This window comes from Oratosquilla oratoria, chromosome 1 (assembly GCF_046742065.1).
Source record: "Oratosquilla oratoria isolate Oo_2021 chromosome 1, ASM4674206v1, whole genome shotgun sequence".
In the NCBI taxonomy this organism is placed as follows: domain Eukaryota; kingdom Metazoa; phylum Arthropoda; class Malacostraca; order Stomatopoda; family Squillidae; genus Oratosquilla; species Oratosquilla oratoria.
The window spans coordinates 133349456-133371420 of record NC_134777.1 but is presented as its reverse complement, the minus strand read 5'-3'; the positions used below and the strand labels follow the sequence as shown (position 1 = coordinate 133371420).

The window sequence follows — 21965 nt, the reverse complement described above, 5'->3', positions numbered from 1 at the left end:
AAAAAGAACCGGACATAATGGGAATTGTAGAAACAAAATTAAAAGGCCCACTACCACCCAACAGTGTAGGACATGATGCATACAATTATTGGATTAGAAACAGAGAGAAAAAACAAGGGGGTGGAGTTATGTTCCTGACTAAAAAGGATATAAACGTGAAAGGTGTCATATATGGAAAGAATACAGTAGAGATGATTATGATAGAAGTGGAAGACCGAGATAAGAAGAGCAGAAAATTTGTGATCAATTATGTGCCTCCGAAAACAGCCTCATGGGAGGAGAGTGAACATAATAGTATGTTAGAGGACACAAAGATAGCATTAACTAAAATAATGGAAGACGGAGGAAGAATAGTTATGATGGGCGACTTTAATTGCAAAGAAATCTGCTGGGAAGAAATGACAGTAAAGAGTGGTGATGACTCATGGGGAAATGCTCTACTTGAGATGATTACTGACCATTCAATGACACAATGGATACAAGAGAACACTAGGTATAGAAATGAAGAAGAACCATCGAGGCTAGACTTAATAATTACATCTGAACCTAGAATAGTGGACAAGATTGAATATAAAACACCAATAGGTAAAAGTGACCACATATTGATTGAACTGGAACTTAATGAAGAAAAATATATGAAAAGAAATGAACAATATAGAAAAGGAAGAATGATGTATGAAAAAACAAACTTTGATAAAATAAGAGAATTCTTCCAACAAGAAAACTGGGAAGAAATATACAAAGAAGAAACATCAGTGGAAGAGAAATGGAATATTTTGACAAAAATGTACAAAAAAGGAGTGGAAAAGTATGTCCCAAGACAAAAACAAGAAAAAGAATATGTAAAATGCTGGTACAACAAAAGTTGTAGGAGTTAAAAGACAAAAGAGACAAAGCCTGGACCAGATGGAAAAAAGACAGAAGACCTGAAAAATGGAAAATATATACTGGTTATAGAAATGAATATGTACAAAAGTGCAGAGAGGAAAAAAGAAAATATGAAAAAGATGTTATAGAAAAGTGTAAAGATCAACCAAAACTATTCTACAGATTTGTAAACAATAAACTGAAAAACAAACAAGACTTGGAGAAATTAAGACAAGGGGGAGTTGAATACACTGAGGAAATGGAAATGGCAGAAATTATGAACAAACATTTTAAATCAGTGTTTACAAGGGAAAATATACAACCTGAAGAGATTGAATGGAAAGAGAAAGTCCCCCCTATAGAAGAAATAGAAGTATCAAAGAATGAAATATTGACACACTTGGGTAATTTTGATGTCAGAAAATCGCATGGACCAGATGAAATAGCAAACTGGATTCTGAAAGAATGCAGGAATGAACTGGCAGACAAAATACATAGCATAATAAGCAGTTCCTTAAAAGAAGGAAAAGTTCCAGAAGATTGGAAAAAAGCAAATATAGTACCTATATATAAAGGAGGAAATAAAGAAGAACCTACCAACTATAGACCAGTCTCTCTAACAAGTACAATAGCAAAAATTTGTGAAAGAATTATCAAAAGTAGATGGGTAAAATACTTGGAAAAAAACAACGTACTAAATCCAAGGCAATTTGGATTCAGACAAGGACGATCATGCGTCACCAATTTAATATGTTTCTATTCAAGGCTAATAGATATAATACAAGAAAGAGATGGATGGGCTGATTGTGCATTTCTAGACCTAAAAAAAGCTTTTGACAAAGTACCACATAAGAAGTTGCTTAAGAAATTAGAATCTGAAGGAGGAATACAAGGTAAATTGCTAAATTGGATGGAAGACTTTTTGCAAGAAAGAAAAATGAGAGTAGTGATAAGAGATCAGCACTCAAAATGGAATGAAGTAATAAGCGGTGTCCCGCAGGGAACAGTTCTGGCCCCAATAATGTTTGCTATATATATTAATGATATGGATGAAGGAATTGAAAGCTATATGAGCTTCTTTGCAGATGATGCAAAACTACTGAAAAGAGTGAAAACTGAAGAAGATTGTGAATCACTACAGAGAGATCTAAATAAAGTACAGGAATGGAGTAGGAAGTGGGAGATGGAGTTCAATACAAAAAAGTGTAGTATAATGGAATTTGGAAAAAGCAAAAACAGAATAACAGGATCATATAATTTGGGAGAAGAAGGAATAAAAAAGTAGAAAATGAGAAGGACCTGGGAGTCATTGTTATGAATAATATGTCACCTGAGAAACATATAAATAAGATTTTTGGAGAAACTTATAATTTAATAAGAACAATCAAAGTGGCATTTACATACCTGGATGAAGAAATGGTGAGGAAAATCCTAATCACCCTGATAAGACCAAGATTGGAATATGCAGCAACGATATGGTCACCAAGTACAAAAAAATGTATAAAAAAACTTGAAAGAATACAAAGAGCAATCACAAAACTGGCACCAACACTCTCAAAACTATCATATGAAGAGAGACTACAAAAACTTAAACTACAGACACTAGAGCAAAGAAGAGAGAGAGGAGATTTGATAGCTATTTACAGAATCATGAAAGGCATAGAAATTACTGATAGAGAGAATCTGATAAAATGGGATGACAGAAATACAAGAGGACACGGAAAGAAAATAAAAAAAGACAGCTATAGAAGAGATTTGAAAAAGAACAGCTTTCCTCACAGAGTAATAGACAGTTGGAACAAGTTAGATGAGAAAGTGGTGTGTGCAAAAACAATACATGAATTTAAAAATAGTTTAGATAAAATGAGATATGAAGACGGGACCCCACGAGCATAGCTCCCCTTCCCGTAAAATACAACTAGGTAAATACACACACACACACTTTCAACGAACGGACGGCTTGAAGAACATTCTGAAGAAAAGTGCCGATTGTGGATCCCAACGCAAAGAGAAGTGCCTTTTTGTATTCACAGGGTGGGGGGGAAATTGCTCGTGGGGTAGTGGGAAAGTAAGGAAAGAGGAGAAGGGGAGGGATTGCTGGGGAAATGGAAGGAAATGAGGAAGTAGAGGACTTGGCCCAAGCAGACCGCCGAAAAGTAAACAAACGACCGCAAGCCCAACTGGGAGACGACGAAATGTCTAATAAGAATGTAAAGATTAGAAGTATAGATAGGAGCAATACAGTAGAAAGTGATGAGAATATTTTCAAGGGATTTAAAGAGGGTGGGGGGGACACAAACCCCCCCCGACTGACAAGACTAGAGGAGAAGGTTGATAAGGTGATCGAGGACTTGGAGCGTAGGTTCGGTCATATGAACACCATTTTACAAAGGGTTGAAAGATTGGAAGAACTAGAAAAGGCAAATAAAAACTTAACTGATGAAATAGAAGACCTAAAAAGACAGTTAAGAGATGTAAAGGTGGAGAATGAGGAATTGAAGAAGAATAGTAAAGAAAACAGAGAGGCAATAGCTAAAGAAGCTAAGAATTGGAAAGCAACCCAAGAAGGAAATAAGGTTTCATTCACTGACATAGTCAAACAGCAATTGAAAGAACATACTGAAGACTCAGTTATTAAAGTGATGAGACAAAAGGAGAATATAGTAAGAGATTTAGCAGACAAGAAGAAATGTATAATTATATTAGGAATGGAAGAGAAACACAACCCAGATAGAACCACAAGAATCAAAGAGGAAAATGAAAAAGTAAGCCAATTACTAGAGTCAGTTCAGGAAGATGAACCAGAAATTATGAAACAAATTGAAGAGAAATTTAGACTCGGAAAGTATAGCACAGATAAGACCAGACCAATTAAGATTAAATTCAAGTCACAAACAACGGCAGAGAATATCTTATCCAAAACAGGGAAACTAGCAACAAGTGAACAATATAAAAAGGTATGGATAAAAAGGGAAATGAATAAAGAGGAAAGAGAGGAAGAAAAGCAGAAAAGACTTGAAGCTAAGGCAAAAAACGAGAACAGAACGGAGTCAGAGAAAGAGAGATTCTATTGGAGAGTAGTGAATATGAAACTAAGGAAGTTCGACATACAAAAGAAAAACATAAGGGAAACAGAGAACACAATGGAAGTGGCAGAAAACTAAGAGTGTCTTACACAAATATAGATGGATTAATAACAGGATTGAATGAGCTGAATGATTATTTGAAGGAAAAAGAACCGGACATAATGGGAATTGTAGAAACAAAATTAAAAGGCCCACTACCACCCAACAGTGTAGGACATGATGCATACAATTATTGGATTAGAAACAGAGAGAAAAAGCAAGGGGGTGGAGTTATGTTCCTGACTAAGAAGGATATAAACGTGAAAGGTGTCCTATATGGAAAGAATACAGTAGAGATGATTATGATAGAAGTGGAAGACAGAGATAAGAAGAGCAGAAAATTTGTGATAAATTATGTGCCTCCAAAAACAGCCTCATGGGAGGAGAGTGAACATAAAAGTATGTTAGAGGACACAAAGATAACATTAAACAAGATAATGGAAGAGGGAGGAAGAATAGTTATGATGGGCGACTTTAATTGCAAAGAAATCTGCTGGGAAGAAATGACAGTAAAGGGTGGAGACGACTCATGGGGAAACGCTCTACTTGAGATGATTATTGACCACACAATGACACAATGGATACAGGAGAACACTAGGTATAGAAATGAAGAAGAACCATCGAGACTAGACTTATTAATTACATCTGAACCTAGAATAGTGGACAAGATTGAATATAAAACACCAATAGGTAAAAGTGACCACATATTGATTGAACTGGAACTTAATGAAGAAAAATATATCAAAAGAAATGAACAATATAGAAAAGGAAGAATGATGTATGAAAAAACAAACTTTGATAAAATAAGAGAATTCTTTCAACAAGAAAACTGGGAAGAAATATACAAAGAAGAAACATCAGTGGAAGAGAAATGGAATATTTTGACAAAAATTTACAAAAAAGGAGTGGAAAAGTATGTCCCAAGACAAAAACAAGAAAAAGAATATGTAAAATGCTGGTACAACAAAAGTTGTAGGGAGTTAAAAGACAAAAGAGACAAAGCCTGGACCAGATGGAAAAAAGACAGAAGACCTGAAAAATGGAAAATATATACTGGTTATAGAAATGAATATGTACAAACGTGCAGAGAGGAAAAGAGAAAACATGAAAAAGACGTCATAGAAAAATGTAAAGATCAACCAAAACTATTCTACAGATTTGTAAACAATAAACTGAAAAACAAACAGGACTTGGAGAAATTAAGACAAGGGGGAGTTGAATACACTGAGGAAATGGAAATGGCGGAAATTATGAACAAACATTTTAAATCAGTGTTTACAAGGGAGAACATACAACCTGAAGAGATTGAATGGAAAGAGAAAGTCCCCCCTATAGAAGAAATAGAAGTATCAAAGAATGAAATATTGACACACTTGAGTGATCTTGATGTCAGAAAATCGCATGGACCAGATGAAATAGCAAACTGGATACTGAAAGAATGCAGGAATGAACTGGCAGACAAAATACATAGCATAATAAGCAGTTCTTTGAAAGAAGGAAAAGTTCCAGAAGATTGGAAAAAAGCAAACATAGTACCTATATATAAAGGAGGAAATAAAGAAGAACCTACCAACTATAGACCAGTCTCTCTAACAAGTACAATAGCAAAAATTTGTGAAAGAATTATCAAAAGTAGATGGGTAAAATACTTGGAAAAAAACAACGTACTAAATCCAAGGCAATTTGGATTCAGACAAGGACGATCATGCGTCACCAATTTAATATGTTTCTATTCAAGGCTAATAGATATAATACAAGAAAGAGATGGATGGGCTGATTGTGCATTTCTAGACCTAAAAAAAGCTTTTGACAAAGTACCACATAAGAAGTTGCTTAAGAAATTAGAATCTGAAGGAGGAATACAAGGTAAATTGCTAAATTGGATGGAAGACTTTTTGCAAGAAAGAAAAATGAGAGTAGTGGTGAGAGACCAGCACTCAAAATGGAATGAAGTAATAAGCGGTGTCCCGCAGGGAACAGTTCTGGCCCCAATAATGTTTGCTATATATATTAATGATATGGATGAAGGAATTGAAAGCTATATGAGCTTCTTTGCAGATGATGCAAAACTACTGAAAAGAGTGAAAACTGAAGAAGATTGTGAATCACTACAGAGAGATCTAAATAAAGTACAGGAATGGAGTAGGAAGTGGGAGATGGAGTTCAATACAAAAAAGTGTAGTATAATGGAATTTGGAAAAAGCAAAAACAGAATAACAGGATCATATAATTTGGGAGAAGAAGGAATAAAAAAGTAGAAAATGAGAAGGACCTGGGAGTCATTGTTATGAATATGTCACCTGAGAAACATATAAATAAGATTTTTGGAGAAACTTATAATTTAATAAGAACAATCAAAGTTGCATTTACATACCTGGATGAAGAAATGGTGAGGAAAATCCTAATCACCCTGATAAGACCAAGATTGGAATATGCAGCAACGATATGGTCACCAAGTACAAAAAAATGTATAAAAAAACTTGAAAGAATACAAAGAGCAATTACAAAATTGGCACCAACACTCTCAAAACTATCATATGAAGAGAGACTACAAAAACTTGAACTACAGACACTAGAGCAAAGAAGAGAGAGATGAGATTTGATAGCTATTTACAGAATCATGAAAGGCATAGAAATTACTGATAGAGAGAATCTGATAAAATGGGATGACAGAAATACAAGAGGACACGGAAAGAAAATAAAAAAAGACAGCTATAGAAGAGATTTGAAAAAGAACAGCTTTCCTCACAGAGTAATAGACAGTTGGAACAAGTTAGATGAGAAAGTGGTGTGTGCAAAAACAATACATGAATTTAAAAATAGTTTAGATAAAATGAGATATGAAGACGGGACCCCACGAGCATAGCTCCCCTTCCCGTAAAATACAACCAGGTAAATACACGAACGCACACACGCACACACACACCTACGCGCGCAAACACACACGCACGCACACACACATGCACGCACACGCACAATATATATATATATATATATATGATGATGAAAGCAGGTAAGGCACCTGGTCTGGATGGATGTCATGCAGAATGTCTGAAAAAGGGAGGTGCAGTGATGGTGGACTGGTTGGTGAGGTTATTTAATGTTTGCTGGAGAGAGGGTAGAGTACCGGAGGACTGGAGTAGTGCCTGTATAGTTCCTCTTTACAAGGGAAAAGGGGACAAGTGTGAATGTAGTAATTTCAGAGGGATTAGCCTGTTGAGTGTAGTAGGGAAGGCTTATGGGAGGATCTTAATTGAGAGGATTAGGAGAGGAACAGAGGGAGTAATTGGTGAGGAACAGTGTGGATTTAGGATGGGTAGAGGTTGTGTAGATCAGATCTTTGTGGTAAGACAGATATGTGAGAAAGCTATAGGAAAGGGGAAGGATGTTTTTTGGGCTTTCATGGATCTGGAAAAGGCTTATGATAGGGTAGACAGAAAGGCACTGTGGGAGGTTATGCAGATTTATGGGATAGGAGGAAAGCTTTTGGGAGCTGTCAAGAGTTTTTATGAGAGTAGTAGAGCATGTGTTAGGATTAGAAATGGAGAGAGTGAGTGGTTTGAAGTAAAGGTGGGACTTCGTCAAGGATGCGTTATGTCGCCCTGGCTGTTCAACTTATACATGGATGGGGTGGTGCGAGAGGTGAATGCTAGGGTAGTGAGTCAGGGATTGGAGATGGTTAAAGAAAATGGAGAAAAGTGGGAGGTGAGCCAGCTGTTGTTTGCGGACGACACTGCGCTTGTGGCAGGGTCAGAGGAGGGATTGAGGAAGCTGGTGGCAGAGTTTGGGAGAGTATGTGATAGAAGAAAGCTAAAGATAAATGTGGGTAAAAGTAAGGTGATGAGATGTACAAGGGGTGAAAGTGGCAGTAGACTGGAAGTGAACATTAAGGGAGAGCGACTGGAGGAAGTGGATAGTTTTAGATACTTGGGTGCAAGTGTAGCAGGAAAAGGTGGAGTGAAGGTGGAGGTAGAATGTAGATTGAGAGAAGCGAGTAAATGCCTTGGTGGTTTAAAGAGTGTAATGAGGAATAGACATTTGGGAATGGATGCGAAGAGGAGACTGTATGAAGGAGTGATTGTGCCAACAGCACTGTATGGGGCAGAAACGTGGAACATAAGAGAAGAAGAGAGAAGGAGTTTGAATGTGTTTGAGATGAGGTGTCTGAGAAGTATGGTGGGGGTTACTAGGCTAGATAGAGTGAGAAATGAGGAGGTGAGGAGGAGAACAGGGGTGAAAAAGGATTTGGGAGATAGGGTTGATGAAAGAATATTAGGATGGTTTGGACACATGGAAAGAATGAGTGAAGAAAGACTATTAAAAGAGGTATGGAAGGCAGATGTGGAGGGAGTGAACATGAGGGGACGTCCTAGGATGAGGTGGATGGATGGGGTGAAGGGGCTTTGGGGAAGAGGGGAATGTCTGTTGAGGAAGGAAGGGAGAGGACGGAAGACAGAGGTGAGTGGAGAATGGTTGTATATGGATGATGTTGTGACTGCATGAGGAGGAATGGGCGGGGAAGTGGGGGGTGGGGTAGTATGTGTGAGTAAATTTTGACGCAGCCCGAAGGGATTTCTCCCCGTCCTCGCCTTATATGCAAAGGGGGACGGAGAGGGGGGGTCGCCGATTAAATGAAGCGGCCTCGCTGTGGATGTACTGTGTCTTGCGACACTGCTTCTGACCCAGGGCGGTGGGCAGGGTGCAGGGATGACCCGTCATCCAGGAGGTGCTCAGATGAGAGGAAGGGTGGGAGGGGTGTGGAGTGTATTTAGGGATGAAATGGGTGGGAGTGTTTTTATGCCTTTCCCTTGTTGGCTACCTCCCTTGGAAGGGGGAAAAAGCCTTGGTATATGTATGTATGTATGTATATATATGTATATATATATATATATATATATATATATATATATATATATATATTTATATATATATACATAAACATGCACGCACACAAACACTATATATTATATATATATATATATATATATATATATATATATATATATACAGGTAGTTCTCGTTATATGCGGGGGTTCCGTTCCGCGGACCCCCCGCATATAACGAATTCGCATATATCGAACTATTGAACCTATGGGAAAAAGGGGGATACGTTCTCAACTCGGATTGATGTTTTTTTTTTCTTTTTTTTTCTTATACATATTTTATTTTGGCAAAGGGCTTACATACTGCATCTCATATATGTTTACATACATTTTAGCACAAGGCAATGGATTAGGGGCTGACATGTAAGTATTAACCTCGGGAAAAGACGCTACCGTAACCATCACTTATTTCGCCAAGCGTATTTTCTTCAGCTGTTTGAAAAATCAGTCTGTTTACAATTCACATTTCAGACTGCTTGCTACGCTTAAAGGTCAGATATCAACAGATATACCATTCGCTAAAAATCATTGTATTGCTCGAAAAAGTACTTTTTAAAAGCATACAAATAAAGTTTTTACCTATTACAGAAGAATTTATTCAGAAAATTCACTTTTAATTGCGCCTCGCATACAACTTTTCCGAAGTCTAGATATTCAGAATAACAATATTGTTTGTTTGGCAACTGTGACGTCACGAATGCGGAATTCCCCGAACCTTTCCCTAAGCGCACGGGCGGAATGTTTCGAATAGCAGATGACGCAATGAAATGAAGACAAAACTGTTTTTTGCCAAATTTTATGAGATGTAGATGGTGGAATTATATAGAATACTGTCAGTATGTTTTTTTATGTACATTAAACTGTAAGTACAAAAAGTTATGGAAGTCTTGATATCTGACCTTTATAGGTCAGATATCAAGACTTCCATAACTTTTTGTACAAAAAGTTATGTACATAAAAAAACATACTGACAGTATTCTATATAATTCCACCATCTACATCTTATCAAATTTGGCAAAAAACAGTTTTGTCTTCATTTCATTGCGTCGTCTGCTATTCGAAACATTCCGCCCGTGCGCTTCGGGAAAGGTTCGGGGAATTCCGCGTTCGTGACGTCACAGTTGCCAAACAAACAATATTGTTATTCTGAATATCTAGACTTCGGAAAAGTGGTATGCGAGGCGCAATTAAAAGTGAATTTTCTGAATAAATTCTTCTGTAATAGGTAAAAACTTTATTTGTATGCTTTTAAAAAGTACTTTTTCGATTATTTTTAGTGAATGGTATATCCGTTGATATCTGACCTTTAAACTGACTGTTGATGTGCTCTGGAGATACACAGGCAGGCTTACTGCTTAGAGTTTATCCAGTGCGGAGAATAAACGATAATTCTTGCAGAGAGTGAAAATTGACGAAATTAATTGGGGCAGTAATAAGTATCAAAAATTAATTTGTTTGTGAAAAAAACAATTAATTTGTGTATCAAAAAAGCTTAATTACCTGCAGAAAGACAATGGTTTGGCCTATGAAACAGGAAGGATGCCTAAGACGATGCCGTCTGTACAGCTGCCGGTGTTGTTGTGATAACGCCGCAGTGATGCCAGCTCTACCTAGCTGATGCAGCCAGTGTTACCACACGGCTTTATGCGCACCAACTTCAAATATATAATAGGTATTTTGAAAAAAATAATCGGCCGCAACTATTTTTTTTTTTTTTTTTTAGGTCAAATCGCATATCTTCGAATATATCCCCGCACATATCGAAAAGTGGTGCAAATTCTTGAATCGCATATACGCGAATTTGCATATATCGAAGTCGCATATATCGAGAACTACCTGTATATGTCATGACACCCAATATTGAACATATCTGGGTTGCGTGTACAGATGGAAATTGATATACGTTGTTAGTTTCTTCGATCACTACTTTTGGGGCTTGGGGCCAGAAGAATTTCCCTCACTTGAGGGTCCGTTGTTAGCTGGCGGGTTTCTCGCCTGAGCCAATATCAATGGCCGATGCAACAACGTGAGGAGCCTTTAAAAGGCGCAGCAATCATATTGCTGTGACTCAGGCTTCAGCTGGTGGGGTTCTTCCAATTCCTACAGGGAAATTAATGTTGTCCTGCATGGAGTTTTCGGCTTAAGGACTTTTCGGTGAAACTGTCTTACCGACTCTTTTGTCGAGAAATCTTTGACTGTAGTATATAGAGCGGGGAATGTTTTGCTGTGTTCTGCCCTTAGCTGGCAAAGGTACCGTTTATTGGATTGTAGGTCGGCTTTTTGAATTTTTTTCTGACATGTCACCCATTTCCAAAAGTGGCGTTGTCGCTTCTTCTGCACGGCGTCGGGTTCCCCTGGCATTTCGTCGACCACCTAGTCGTATAATCGTCAAAAACTTCTGAGGACTTGCACCCTCGGAGGACTGGCAACCTCGGAGGACTTGCACCCTCGGAGGACTTGCACCCTCGGAGGACTTGCACCCTCGGAGGATTTGCACCCTGGGAGGACTTGTACCCTCGGAGGGCTTGCACCCTCGGAGAACTTGTACCCTCGGAGAATTTACAGCCTCGAAAGGCTTACTGCCTCGGAGGACTTACAGACCTTCCTCTCCAAGAAATGTCACATTTTTAAAATGTGTCACTTTTGAAATGGTTTAATCTAATTTATTATTGGTAACGATGATCGTCCATGGCTCAACGATGATCGTCCACGGCTTAACGATGATCGTTCTTGACTCAACAATGTTCGTTCTTGACTCAACAATGGTCGTCCATTGCTCAACGATGATTGTTCACGGCTCAACAATCATCATCCACGGCTCAACGATGATCGTCCACGGCTCAACGATGATCATCCATGGCTCAACGATGATCATCCATGGCTCAACGATGAACGTCCATGGCTCAACGATGATCGTCCACGGCTCAACGATGATCATTCTTGACTCAACGATGATCGTCCACTGCTTAACGATGATCGTCCACGGCTCAACGATGATCGTCCATTGCCTAACGATGATCGTCCACGGCTCAACGATGATCGTCCACGGCTCAACTATGATCGTCCACGGCTAAACGATGATCATTCTTGAGTCAACAACGTCCATGGCTCAACGATGATCGTTCTTGACTCAACGATGATCGTCCATTGCTCATCGATGTTCATTTACGATTCAACAATCATCACCCACGGCTCAACGATAATTGTCCACGGCTCAACGATGATCGTCCATGGCTCAACGATGATCGTCCATGGCTCAACAATGATCGTCCACGGCTCAACGATGATCGTCCATGGCTCAACGATGATCGTTCTTGATTCAACGATGATAGTCCATGGCTCAACGATGATCGTCCATTGTTCAACGATGATCGTTCACGGCTCAACGATCATCATCCACGGCTCAACGATGATCGTCCACGGCCCAACGATGATCGTCCATGGTTCAACGATAATCGTCCATGGTTCAACGATGATCGTCCATGGCTCAACGATGATCGTCCATGGCTCAACGATGATCGTCCATGGCTCAACGATGATCGTTCTTGACTCAACGATGATCATCCATGGCTCAACTCAACGATGATTGTCCATGGCTTACTGGCTCTGGCTTGAGAAGCGTTACAAAATCACCTCGTCAACACAGGGGCGCGAGGCGTTTTGCAAAACCACCCAAAAGTCAGAGAACCCATCCAATTAATTTTTTAGTAGTACTAAGACATTCTGCATGACACCCATCCAACCCAGGTGCCTTACCTGCTCTCATCATCTTAACAATTCAAAATATGATGATTGGAAATCAAGTATATAGATTAAGTTTTTACTGCACTCTGGAAACAGATTGGTTTAATTGGAATAATTTAGCATCAATCTCTTATATTAATTAGGATCAAAGTTAAAGTTCACAATTTTTTTTACAGATGAAGAAGATTTGTGTTCAACACAACTCTCCAATGTGTCAGTAATTCCATCAACAGAAACACATTGGCAAGAAAAATTAGAAAAAGCTCAGAATGTATTATTCTGCAAGGAACTCTTTATGCAGCTTGCTAGTGAGGCTGTACAGTTGACACCAAGCATTCCACACATGGTTGTGGGGAACCAGATAACGGCCACAATTTTTCCTGGGATACAACTCCTCATTGGTCTCTGTCTCTCTGATGGCGATGAGTATGTTTTAAATTTTATTTGGTTTGTTGTGTACATACTGTGTATGGTATACTTTAATGCAGACAAATGTTGCATGCAAATGTTCATTTATACAAGATACTCTTTTGGTTACATAGTATATACTTGTATCATGTCTGACATTACTACCCAGAATGAGGTACTAACTTTTATGTTTTCATTATTTTAGAGACAAAATTCATGCAGCATTATTTTATGATTGAAGACTAATCCCCACTTAAAAACAAATGATGATAACTTGTAACATAACTTTCTACTTAAAGGTCTTCATTAATACTAATGTAGCTATTTCTCTTTGGTGTGGTATTGCCCCCAAGTATAGAAGCACCATTTATTGCTGATTTATTGCTGGTTGAGAACACTTTTTCTGAAATGCTTGGGACTAGAATTGTTTCTGATTTTGGATTTTTCAGATTTTGAAATGATAGTACATATTTTGTCTCTGACAATGGAGTTTCAGAATTGGACCATTCATTCATTAGCATATTCACTCTGAAGCTAATAATTCCATCAACACATGATCAATATCTTCAATTTCTCTGCAATGTTTTTCTGTTTAGAATGATGAAACGTATCAGAAGCCTTAAAATGGTGATGATCTGTACAAAAAGAATAAAAAAATTGTTAGTGACAGAGTTTGAGAGGACATGTGAAAAAAGATGAAAGTAAATGTGGGTAAAAGTAAGGTATTGTATGCACCAGGAATGAGTTGGAGGAAAGTCAGGGACCTTTGCTGGAGGTAAGTATTTAAGGTTACATATAGCAGGGAATGGAGGAGTGGGAGTGGAGGTAAATTATAGAGTGAAAGAAGCAATTCTTAGAGGAATGAAAAGTGTCATGAGAAATAGGCATTTAGTGATGAACATAAAAAGAAATTTATTAAGGTGTGACTGTGCCTATGACATTGTACAGAGCAGAGACTTGAAATGTAAGGAAGGCAGAAAAGACTAAATGAATTTGAGATAAAGTGCTTATGAAGTATGGTGGGGATTACGAGGATTGAATTGAAAATGAGGAGTTGACGAGTTGAGGGTGAGATTAGTGGTGGGAAGGGGGCCGACAGATAGTGATGAAAGAATACTGGAATGGTTTGGACAAATGGAAGATTGAGTGAAGAAAGACTAGCAAAAATGTAGGGGGCAGAGATACATACATACATATACCAAGGCTTTTTTCCCCTTACAAGAGGGGTAGCCAAAAAGGAAAAGGCATAAAATCATTCCCACCCATTCCATCCCTGAATACACTCCAAACCCTTCCACCCTCCCTCTCATCTTAGCACCTCCTGGATGACGGGTCATCCCTGCGCCTTGTCCACTACCCCGGGTCAGAAGCAGTGTCGCAAGACACAGCACATCCACAGCAAGGCCGCTTCATTAAATCGGCAACCCCCCCTCTCCGTCCCCCCATGCATAAAGGAGAAGATGGGGAGAAATCCCTTCGGGCTGCGTTAAAATTTGCTCACACATACTACTTCATCCCCAATCCCCCCTCCCATTCCACCTCATGCATCACATCATCCATATACAACCATTCTCCATTCACCCCTGTCTTCTGTCCTCTCCCGTCCTTCCTCAACAGACATTCCCCTCTTCCCCAAAGCCCCCTTCACCCCATCAATCCACCTCATCCTAGGACGTCCCTTCACATTCACTTCCTCCACATCTGCCTTCCATACCTCTTTTAATAGTCTTTCTTCACTCATTCTTTCCATGTGTCCAAACCATCCTAATACTCTTTCATCAACCCTATCCCCCAACCCCCTTTCCACCCCTGTTCTCCTCCTCACCTCCTCATTTCTCACTCTATCCAGCATAGTAACCCCCATCATACTTCTCAGACACCTCATCTCAAACACATTCAAACTCCTTCTCTCTTCCTCTCTTATGTTCCATGTTTCTGCCCCATACAGTGCTGTTGGCACAATTACTCCTTCATACAGTCTCCTCTTAGCATCCATTCCCAAATGTCTATTCCTCATTACACTTTTTAATCCACCAAGGCATTTACTCGCTTCTCACAATCTACATTCTACCTCCACCTTCACTCCACCTTTTCCTGCCACATTTGCACCCAAGTATCTAAAACTATCCACTTCCTCCAGTCGCTCTCCCTTAATGCTCACTTCCAGACTACTGCCTCTTTCACCCCTTGTACATCTCATCACCTTACTTTTACCCACATTTATCTTCAGCTTTCTTCTTTCACACACTCTCCCAAACTCTGTCACCAACTTCCTCAATCCCTCCTCCGATCCTGACACAAGCGCAGTGTCGTCCGCAAACAACAGCTGGCTCACCTCCCACTTTTCTCCATTTTCTTTAACCATCTCCAATCCCTGGCCCATTACCCTTGTATTTACCTCTTGCACTACCCCATCCATGTATAAGTTGAACAGCCAGGGCGACATAACGCATCCTTGACGAAGTCCCACCTTTACCTTGAACCACTCTCTCCATTTCTAATCCTGACACAAGCTCTACTACTCTCATAAAAACTCTTGACAGCTCCCAGAAGCTTTCCTCCTATCCCGTATATCCGCAAAACCTCCCACAGTGCCTTTCTGTCTACCCTATCATAAGCCTTTTCCAGATCCATAAAGGCCCAAAAAACATCCTTCCCCATTCCTATAGCTTTCTCACATATGTCTTACCACAAAAATCTGATCTACACAACCTCTACCCATCCTAAATCCACACTGTTCCTCACCAATTACTCCCTCTGTTCCTCTCCTAATCCTCTCAATCAAGATCCTCCCATAAGCCTTCCCAACTACACTTAACAAGCTAATCCCTCTGAAACTACTACATTCACACTTGTCCCCTTTTCCCTTGTAAAGTGGAACTATACAGGCACTCCTCCAGTCCTCTGACACTCTACCCTCTCTCCAGCAAACATTAAATAACCTCACCAGCCAGTCCATCATCACTGTACCTCATTTTTTTTAGACATTCTGCATGGCATCCATCCAGACCAGGTGCCTTACCTGCTCTCATCATCTTAACAACTGCCTTCACTTCATCCTTCCTTATTTCTCCTCCATTTTCCTCACTCATCACTGTCATTTTCTTATTTCCCACTGCAGCTATCTTTCCCTCCCTATCCTCCTTTACATTTAGCAACTCCCTAAAATATTCTGCCCATCTTCCCCTTACTGCCTTCTCTTCCATTATCATATCTCCATCTGCACCTTTTACCTTTTCTTCTCTACTTGATTTGCCTCCTTTTCCTCTCTTAATTTCTTTCCAAAACATCTTTTTATTACTTTCAAAATTTTCTGTCATACTCTTACCCCATTTCACATCTGCTCTCCTCTTTGCCTCCTTTACCTTGTGCTTTACTTCTCTTTTCTTTTCTTTGTACCTCTCATATGACTCCCTCGTCCTATTTTGTAACCAAACTGTGAAAGTTCGCTTCTTCTCTTCTACAACCTTCAGAGATGGAAGACCAAAAATGAGATGTATGGATGGGGGTGAAAGGGGCTTTGAGTAAGAGGGGAATGTCTGTTGAGTAGGGATGGAGAAGGCAGGGAAGGAATAGGTGTGAGTTGAGAATGGTTGTGTATAGATGATATTTTGACAGCCTGAATGGATTCCACCCCATCTTCTCTATTTTCCACACAAGGGGATGGAAAGGGAGGATCATCGTGTAAATGAAGTAAACCTGCTGTGGATGTGGTGTGTTTTACTTTATTGCTTTTGATTCAGGCAGTAGGCAGGAGACAGGAGTGACCCTTCATCCAATAGGAGCTAAGATGAGAGGGAAACAATGAGTGTGGGTGGGAGTGGATGTGTGCCTTGGGTGGCTACCTCCCTTACAAGAAAACACATACATGCTACCCACTACATCAACCTTCTGAAGCTTCATCTTTCAACTAAAACCACTCAACTTGTCAACAGACCATATACTGGCAATTGGTCTGAATTCACATCACTTTATCTGGCTTAACACACAAACAAGAGACCAAAGAGGACAGAAAATGCTAGAACAACTCAAACTTAACATAAACTCCAGCATCAACCCCACTATACAACCTCTTGAACAGAATCAACAATCAACAACCTCAAAAATAACAATCTGCTCATCCTCCTTACAGATACAAATGACATTGGAAACCATAGAAGATCTCCTGTCAGATAATTTTGCAATATTGATTACTGTAGAACTAGATATGAAAATGCAACCCACATTTAGGAGAATATTGATAAGCTTCAAGAAGAAACTTTGCCAAAGTACACAGATGACAGATAGAAAGTTAGAGACTGATTTTTATGGGTGTTGGCTGGGCTGCTTTTTACAGTCACCCATTTAGAAAGGGGAAAAAAGCCTTTCAGTATATGTATGTATATATCTTTAGCAGGGCAATGTCATTATGAGAGACTGATCATGTAATGGAATTCTATATAGTTTTCTTAAGATTCATGTCAATTGCCAATTTTACTTTAATGTTGCCCAGTATAATTTTTTCTTTCTTTATTATTATAATTATTATTATTTTGATAATAATAATAAAATAATAATAATAATAATATATATATATTTTTTTAGACAACAGCGCAAAAAGCAAGGTAGTAGCCCTGGGGCAGGAAGTGGTGGAGGTGTTGGTGGAAGTGGCAGTGGAGGAATGGGAGTAGTGGGGACAGGAAGCATGATGCAGGTTCCGTCAAAAAATAGTCATGACCATGTATTGGAGCATTCCCTTCACCAACTATTGCATGGGAAGTACCAAGGGACCTTTCAGCATGATCTCCCCCACCCAACATATGCACCTATGGGAGTTAGCAAAAAGAGACGAATAGCTGGACCTGAGGGCTGTGACAGATCACAGGTCAGTTAAGACCATTCATTTAATTGTGCATAGTTATCTATTGATGATTTTTTCTTAAATAGCTCAATATTTATTATATTGTCAACCACACATAGAGAAAGTGCATGTTATATGTTTTAGCATATATTTTTGGTTAATTTCATGTTTTTGTAGATCTGATCTTTCATTATAGATTACTGTAAGATTTCAGTTTACTGTTTTTTCTGCAACAGATTCTGCAAACAACCAAGTCTGAGAAAATTTTGGAACAAATAATTAGACAGGCTCAACACAATTTCCTTCGTCTGCGCACAATGTACGTTATTGACCAGATGGCCATGGAACTAAAAGATCCCCTTATTGTGTCTCACTGGAATAGTTTCAACTCCCCAACTCAGTCTTGTGTAAAAATAAATATCATTACACAAGGATATGATACAGTAAGCCGCACAACACTTGTCATACACGTGTACGAACGAAGTCTCAAGTGTATCTGTCGTGATGGTCGTGTTATGACAATGTCCTTTGAACCTCAGGAACTTAGAAATCTTATTTTTTGTCAAATATCACAACACAATATGGCTGCAAGTCAGTCCATGGCCAAGTACATGGGTTGGACTGTCCTTACAGCTGACACTAATATTGGTGTTGGCCCAGTTGAACCATTGGGTAATGCTTCTGCTGTACTCCTTGCATCTCCCAATGGTAACAAAATTATGTCTATTAGGTCTGGTCCATTAACAGGCATCACAGTTGCTGTTTTATCATCACCCCGTAATGACTTTTATCCATCTACAGTAGTGAGTGAACGGAAGTGGGAAAATCTGGGAGGTCCATGGCAGGAAGTTAGACTTGAGCGGGTTGAAGGGAGAAATTTTCTTAACAAGATTGAGTTGTTAATGGCGGCACTAACTGCTTAGCAAATAAAAATATTTATGAAATTATTTATCTGGAAATGGTTGGAAATGTCAATAACTGTTTCATGTGAATCCATTTGTACCAGGATCTAATTATTATACACAAGAAGTCATGCAAGGTAAGATTTTGATTATAGAGTAATGTATTGAAAATATCTTTCATTAAAAATATTCAAAAAACATCATACTAAGTTGTTTGGCTTTACCAGTTGGCATCATCCTGTTGCATGTTACAAACCAGTGTGAATAGGAATATCATTTAAACTGGAATGTTTTCTGTTGTGACACACAACAGAAAATACTTTGGGAATAGATGCAAAGAGGAGATTGTATGAAGGGGTGATTGTGCCTATGGCATTATATGGGGCAGATATTTGAAATTTAAAAGAGACAGGAAAATTATAAATGTTTTTGAGATGGAATGTCTGAAGTGTGGTAGGGGTTACTAGGTTGAATAGAGTGAGAAACGAGGAGGTGAGGAGAGCGGGAGTAGAAAAGGAAATGACAGATAGGGCTGATGAAAGATTATTGGGATGGTTTGGACACATGAAAAGAATGAGTGATGAAAGATTAGTTAATGAGGTGTGGAAGGCAGAGGTGAAGGGGGTGAACTTCAGGGAATGACCGAGGATGAGATGGATGGATGGGGTGAAGGGGGTGTTGAGAAAGAGGGGAATGTCTGTTGAGCAAAGAAAGGAAAAGGCAGGAGATAGGGCTGAGTGGAGAGTGACTGTGTATGGATGATACTGTTATGCAAATAAGGAAAGGGTGGGGGGATTAGGAGGTACTTGTGTGTGAATGATATTTTGACGCAGCCCGAAAGGTTTTCTCCCTGTCTTCTCTTTTTCTGTATAAGTGGATGGAGAGGGGAGGTCAATGATAAAGTGAAATGGCCTTGCTGTGGGCATACTGTGTCTTGCTACATTGCTTCTGACCCAGGGCTAGTGGGCAGGATGCAGGGTTGACTCATCATCCATGAGGAGCTAAGATGAGACTTGGGGAAAGGGTGGTGGATGGGAGTAGGTACATGCCTTTGAATTTGGCTACTTCCTGTATAAGGGGGAAAAAGCTCATGGTATATAGATAGAATAGTTTTCTGTTGTAGAACACTGGTATAATATATATATATATACATGCACTATTTATACATGTATACATATGTATATATACACATACCAAAGGCTTTATCCCCCTTATAAGGGATTTAGTCAACCAAAGCATGCACCCATCCCAATCCATGTGTTACCCATTTGTTTCCCTTTCATCTTGTCTCCTTGAATGAAGGGACATCCCTATCTCCTGCTAGTTCCTAGGTCTTGAGTAATGCAGCAAGATACAGTATGCCCATAGGCAAAAATAGAAAAGACAAGGAGAAATACTTTTGGGCTGAGTCAATTTATAGTGTTGGATAACTTTTTGGTAGAAGGGAAATTGGAGGAGGGGGAAAAGGGTTGGAGGTAGAGGGGTACTGAGAGTTAGTAAATTGAATGAAAGAAAAAGGAGAAGAGTATCAGAACCTGAGAGAAGTATGGAAGTTGGTGAGGGAGAGAGGGGAGGTAGGAGTAGAAGAAGAATGAGTGTGGTTTAAGAAGGAAGTGACAAGTTGTCCAAAGATGTTGTGTGGGACAAGGAGGATGGAAGAGAGTAGAACGAAGGGTAGTGAATGGTGAGATGAGGTAAAGGCTATAGTAGATGAGAAAATGTGAGTGTATATGAATTGGTTGCAAAGTAAGACTTGGAAAGCATATGAGGTACAAGATGGAGAGAGGAGAAGCAAAATGTAAGGTGAGGGAGGCAAAGAGGAGAGCAGGGGTAGAATTTTAACAGAAAAAATTGAAAGAATAAAAATATCTTGGAAGGAAGTGAAGAGATTATTGGGCGAGTCAAGTAAGAAGTTCAGATGTCAGTGGAAATGAAAGAATTAAGGGGAAGATGTGTAGAGTATTTCAGAGTTGTTGAATGTGGAGGAGGGATTGATTGTGGTAGTAGGAGGAGCTGAGAAAACAACTGTGATGGGAGAGAAAAATAATAAAGGAAAAGATAGGTACAAAGAGTATTGACAATTATATAAAAGAAACTGAAAAGGTACATGGATTGGATGTGTCATTTGGGGTATCTGACAGTGAGGAACAGTTACAGTCAGTTGACTAGTGAGGTTGTTTAATGTGAGCCTGAAGTAGGGGAGTATGGTGGAGGACTGGAGTAGTGCTTCTATAGATCCACTTTACAAAGGAAAAGGGGACAAATGTAGTTTTAGAGGGATCAGTTTGTTGAGTGTATCTGGCTATGCATATGGTAGGGTTTTAATTGATAAACTTAGGAAAGGAACGGAATAATTGGTGAGGAGCAGTGTGGGTTTAGGAAAGGTAGAGGCTACTTGGATAAAAAAAAATGTAAGGCATATCTGCAAGTTTTATTGCAAAGGGTAAGGATTCTTTTTTTTTTATGGATTTAGAAAAAGTTTATCACTGAGTCAACAGGAAGGCCTTGTAGTAGGTATTGTAGATAATTATATGGAAAAAAAAAAAGCTCATGAGGCCAGTCAAAAGCTTTTACATATATGTGTTTGAATACTTGTATAAGATTGACAACTTCTTCATTTCTGGTACTGATAAAACTAAATATACCTAGCATATATTGGGGGCTTCAAATCAGGTTGTTCTGAGAAAATTCTTTTGCTGAGCCCATGAGTAAAGGGGACTTCCATTGGTGATCCCAATGCTACTCCATCGATCTGGACATACATGTTCCTATCTGGTTCATAGGATGGGGCATCTTTGGTACAAGTTTGTAACAAGGAATGAAGTGAATTTTCTGGGATGGGAAAAGGACCGGTGTTGGAGTGGTACAATTCTACACAATGCTTTCCCCTACTTGACTTCCTTGTCCACTAAAGCACCAATAGTTTTTCAACAATGTCTACACTAAATCAACTTAGGGTTCTGTGTGAATGCCAATAGGAAGTGCCCAGATACTATCAGATTGTCATCGATTCATTTGTTAAGAGAGCCCTCACATTTTGTGGACTGCCACCAACCTCAAACTGACATGAGTAGCCCCGATACCAATGACTACCCGAGAGGCACTAGAAAAAAAAAAAATGTAGACTGGAAGGTTATAAAGAACAGTCAATAAGAAAATGAGAGCCATCTAGGCATGGATGAGAAGATGACCAGAA

The 21965-nt window shown here is 39.2% G+C and overlaps 1 protein-coding gene across 2 annotated transcripts in view; it reads left to right on the top strand.

The window, feature by feature from the left end:
• MED17 (mediator complex subunit 17) overlaps nt 1–18974 on the top strand; it is a 52665-nt gene extending 33691 nt beyond the window's left edge. For both annotated transcript variants that reach the window (XM_076188256.1, XM_076188264.1), the window contains exons 6-8: nt 12796–13045; nt 17612–17891; nt 18104–18974. In XM_076188256.1, the coding sequence (XP_076044371.1) occupies nt 12796–13045; nt 17612–17891; nt 18104–18790 (1217 nt within the window). In that variant the 3' untranslated portion in view covers nt 18791–18974. The remainder of the gene's footprint in view (nt 1–12795; nt 13046–17611; nt 17892–18103) is intronic.
• Nucleotides 18975–21965: the final 2991 nt, after the last annotated feature.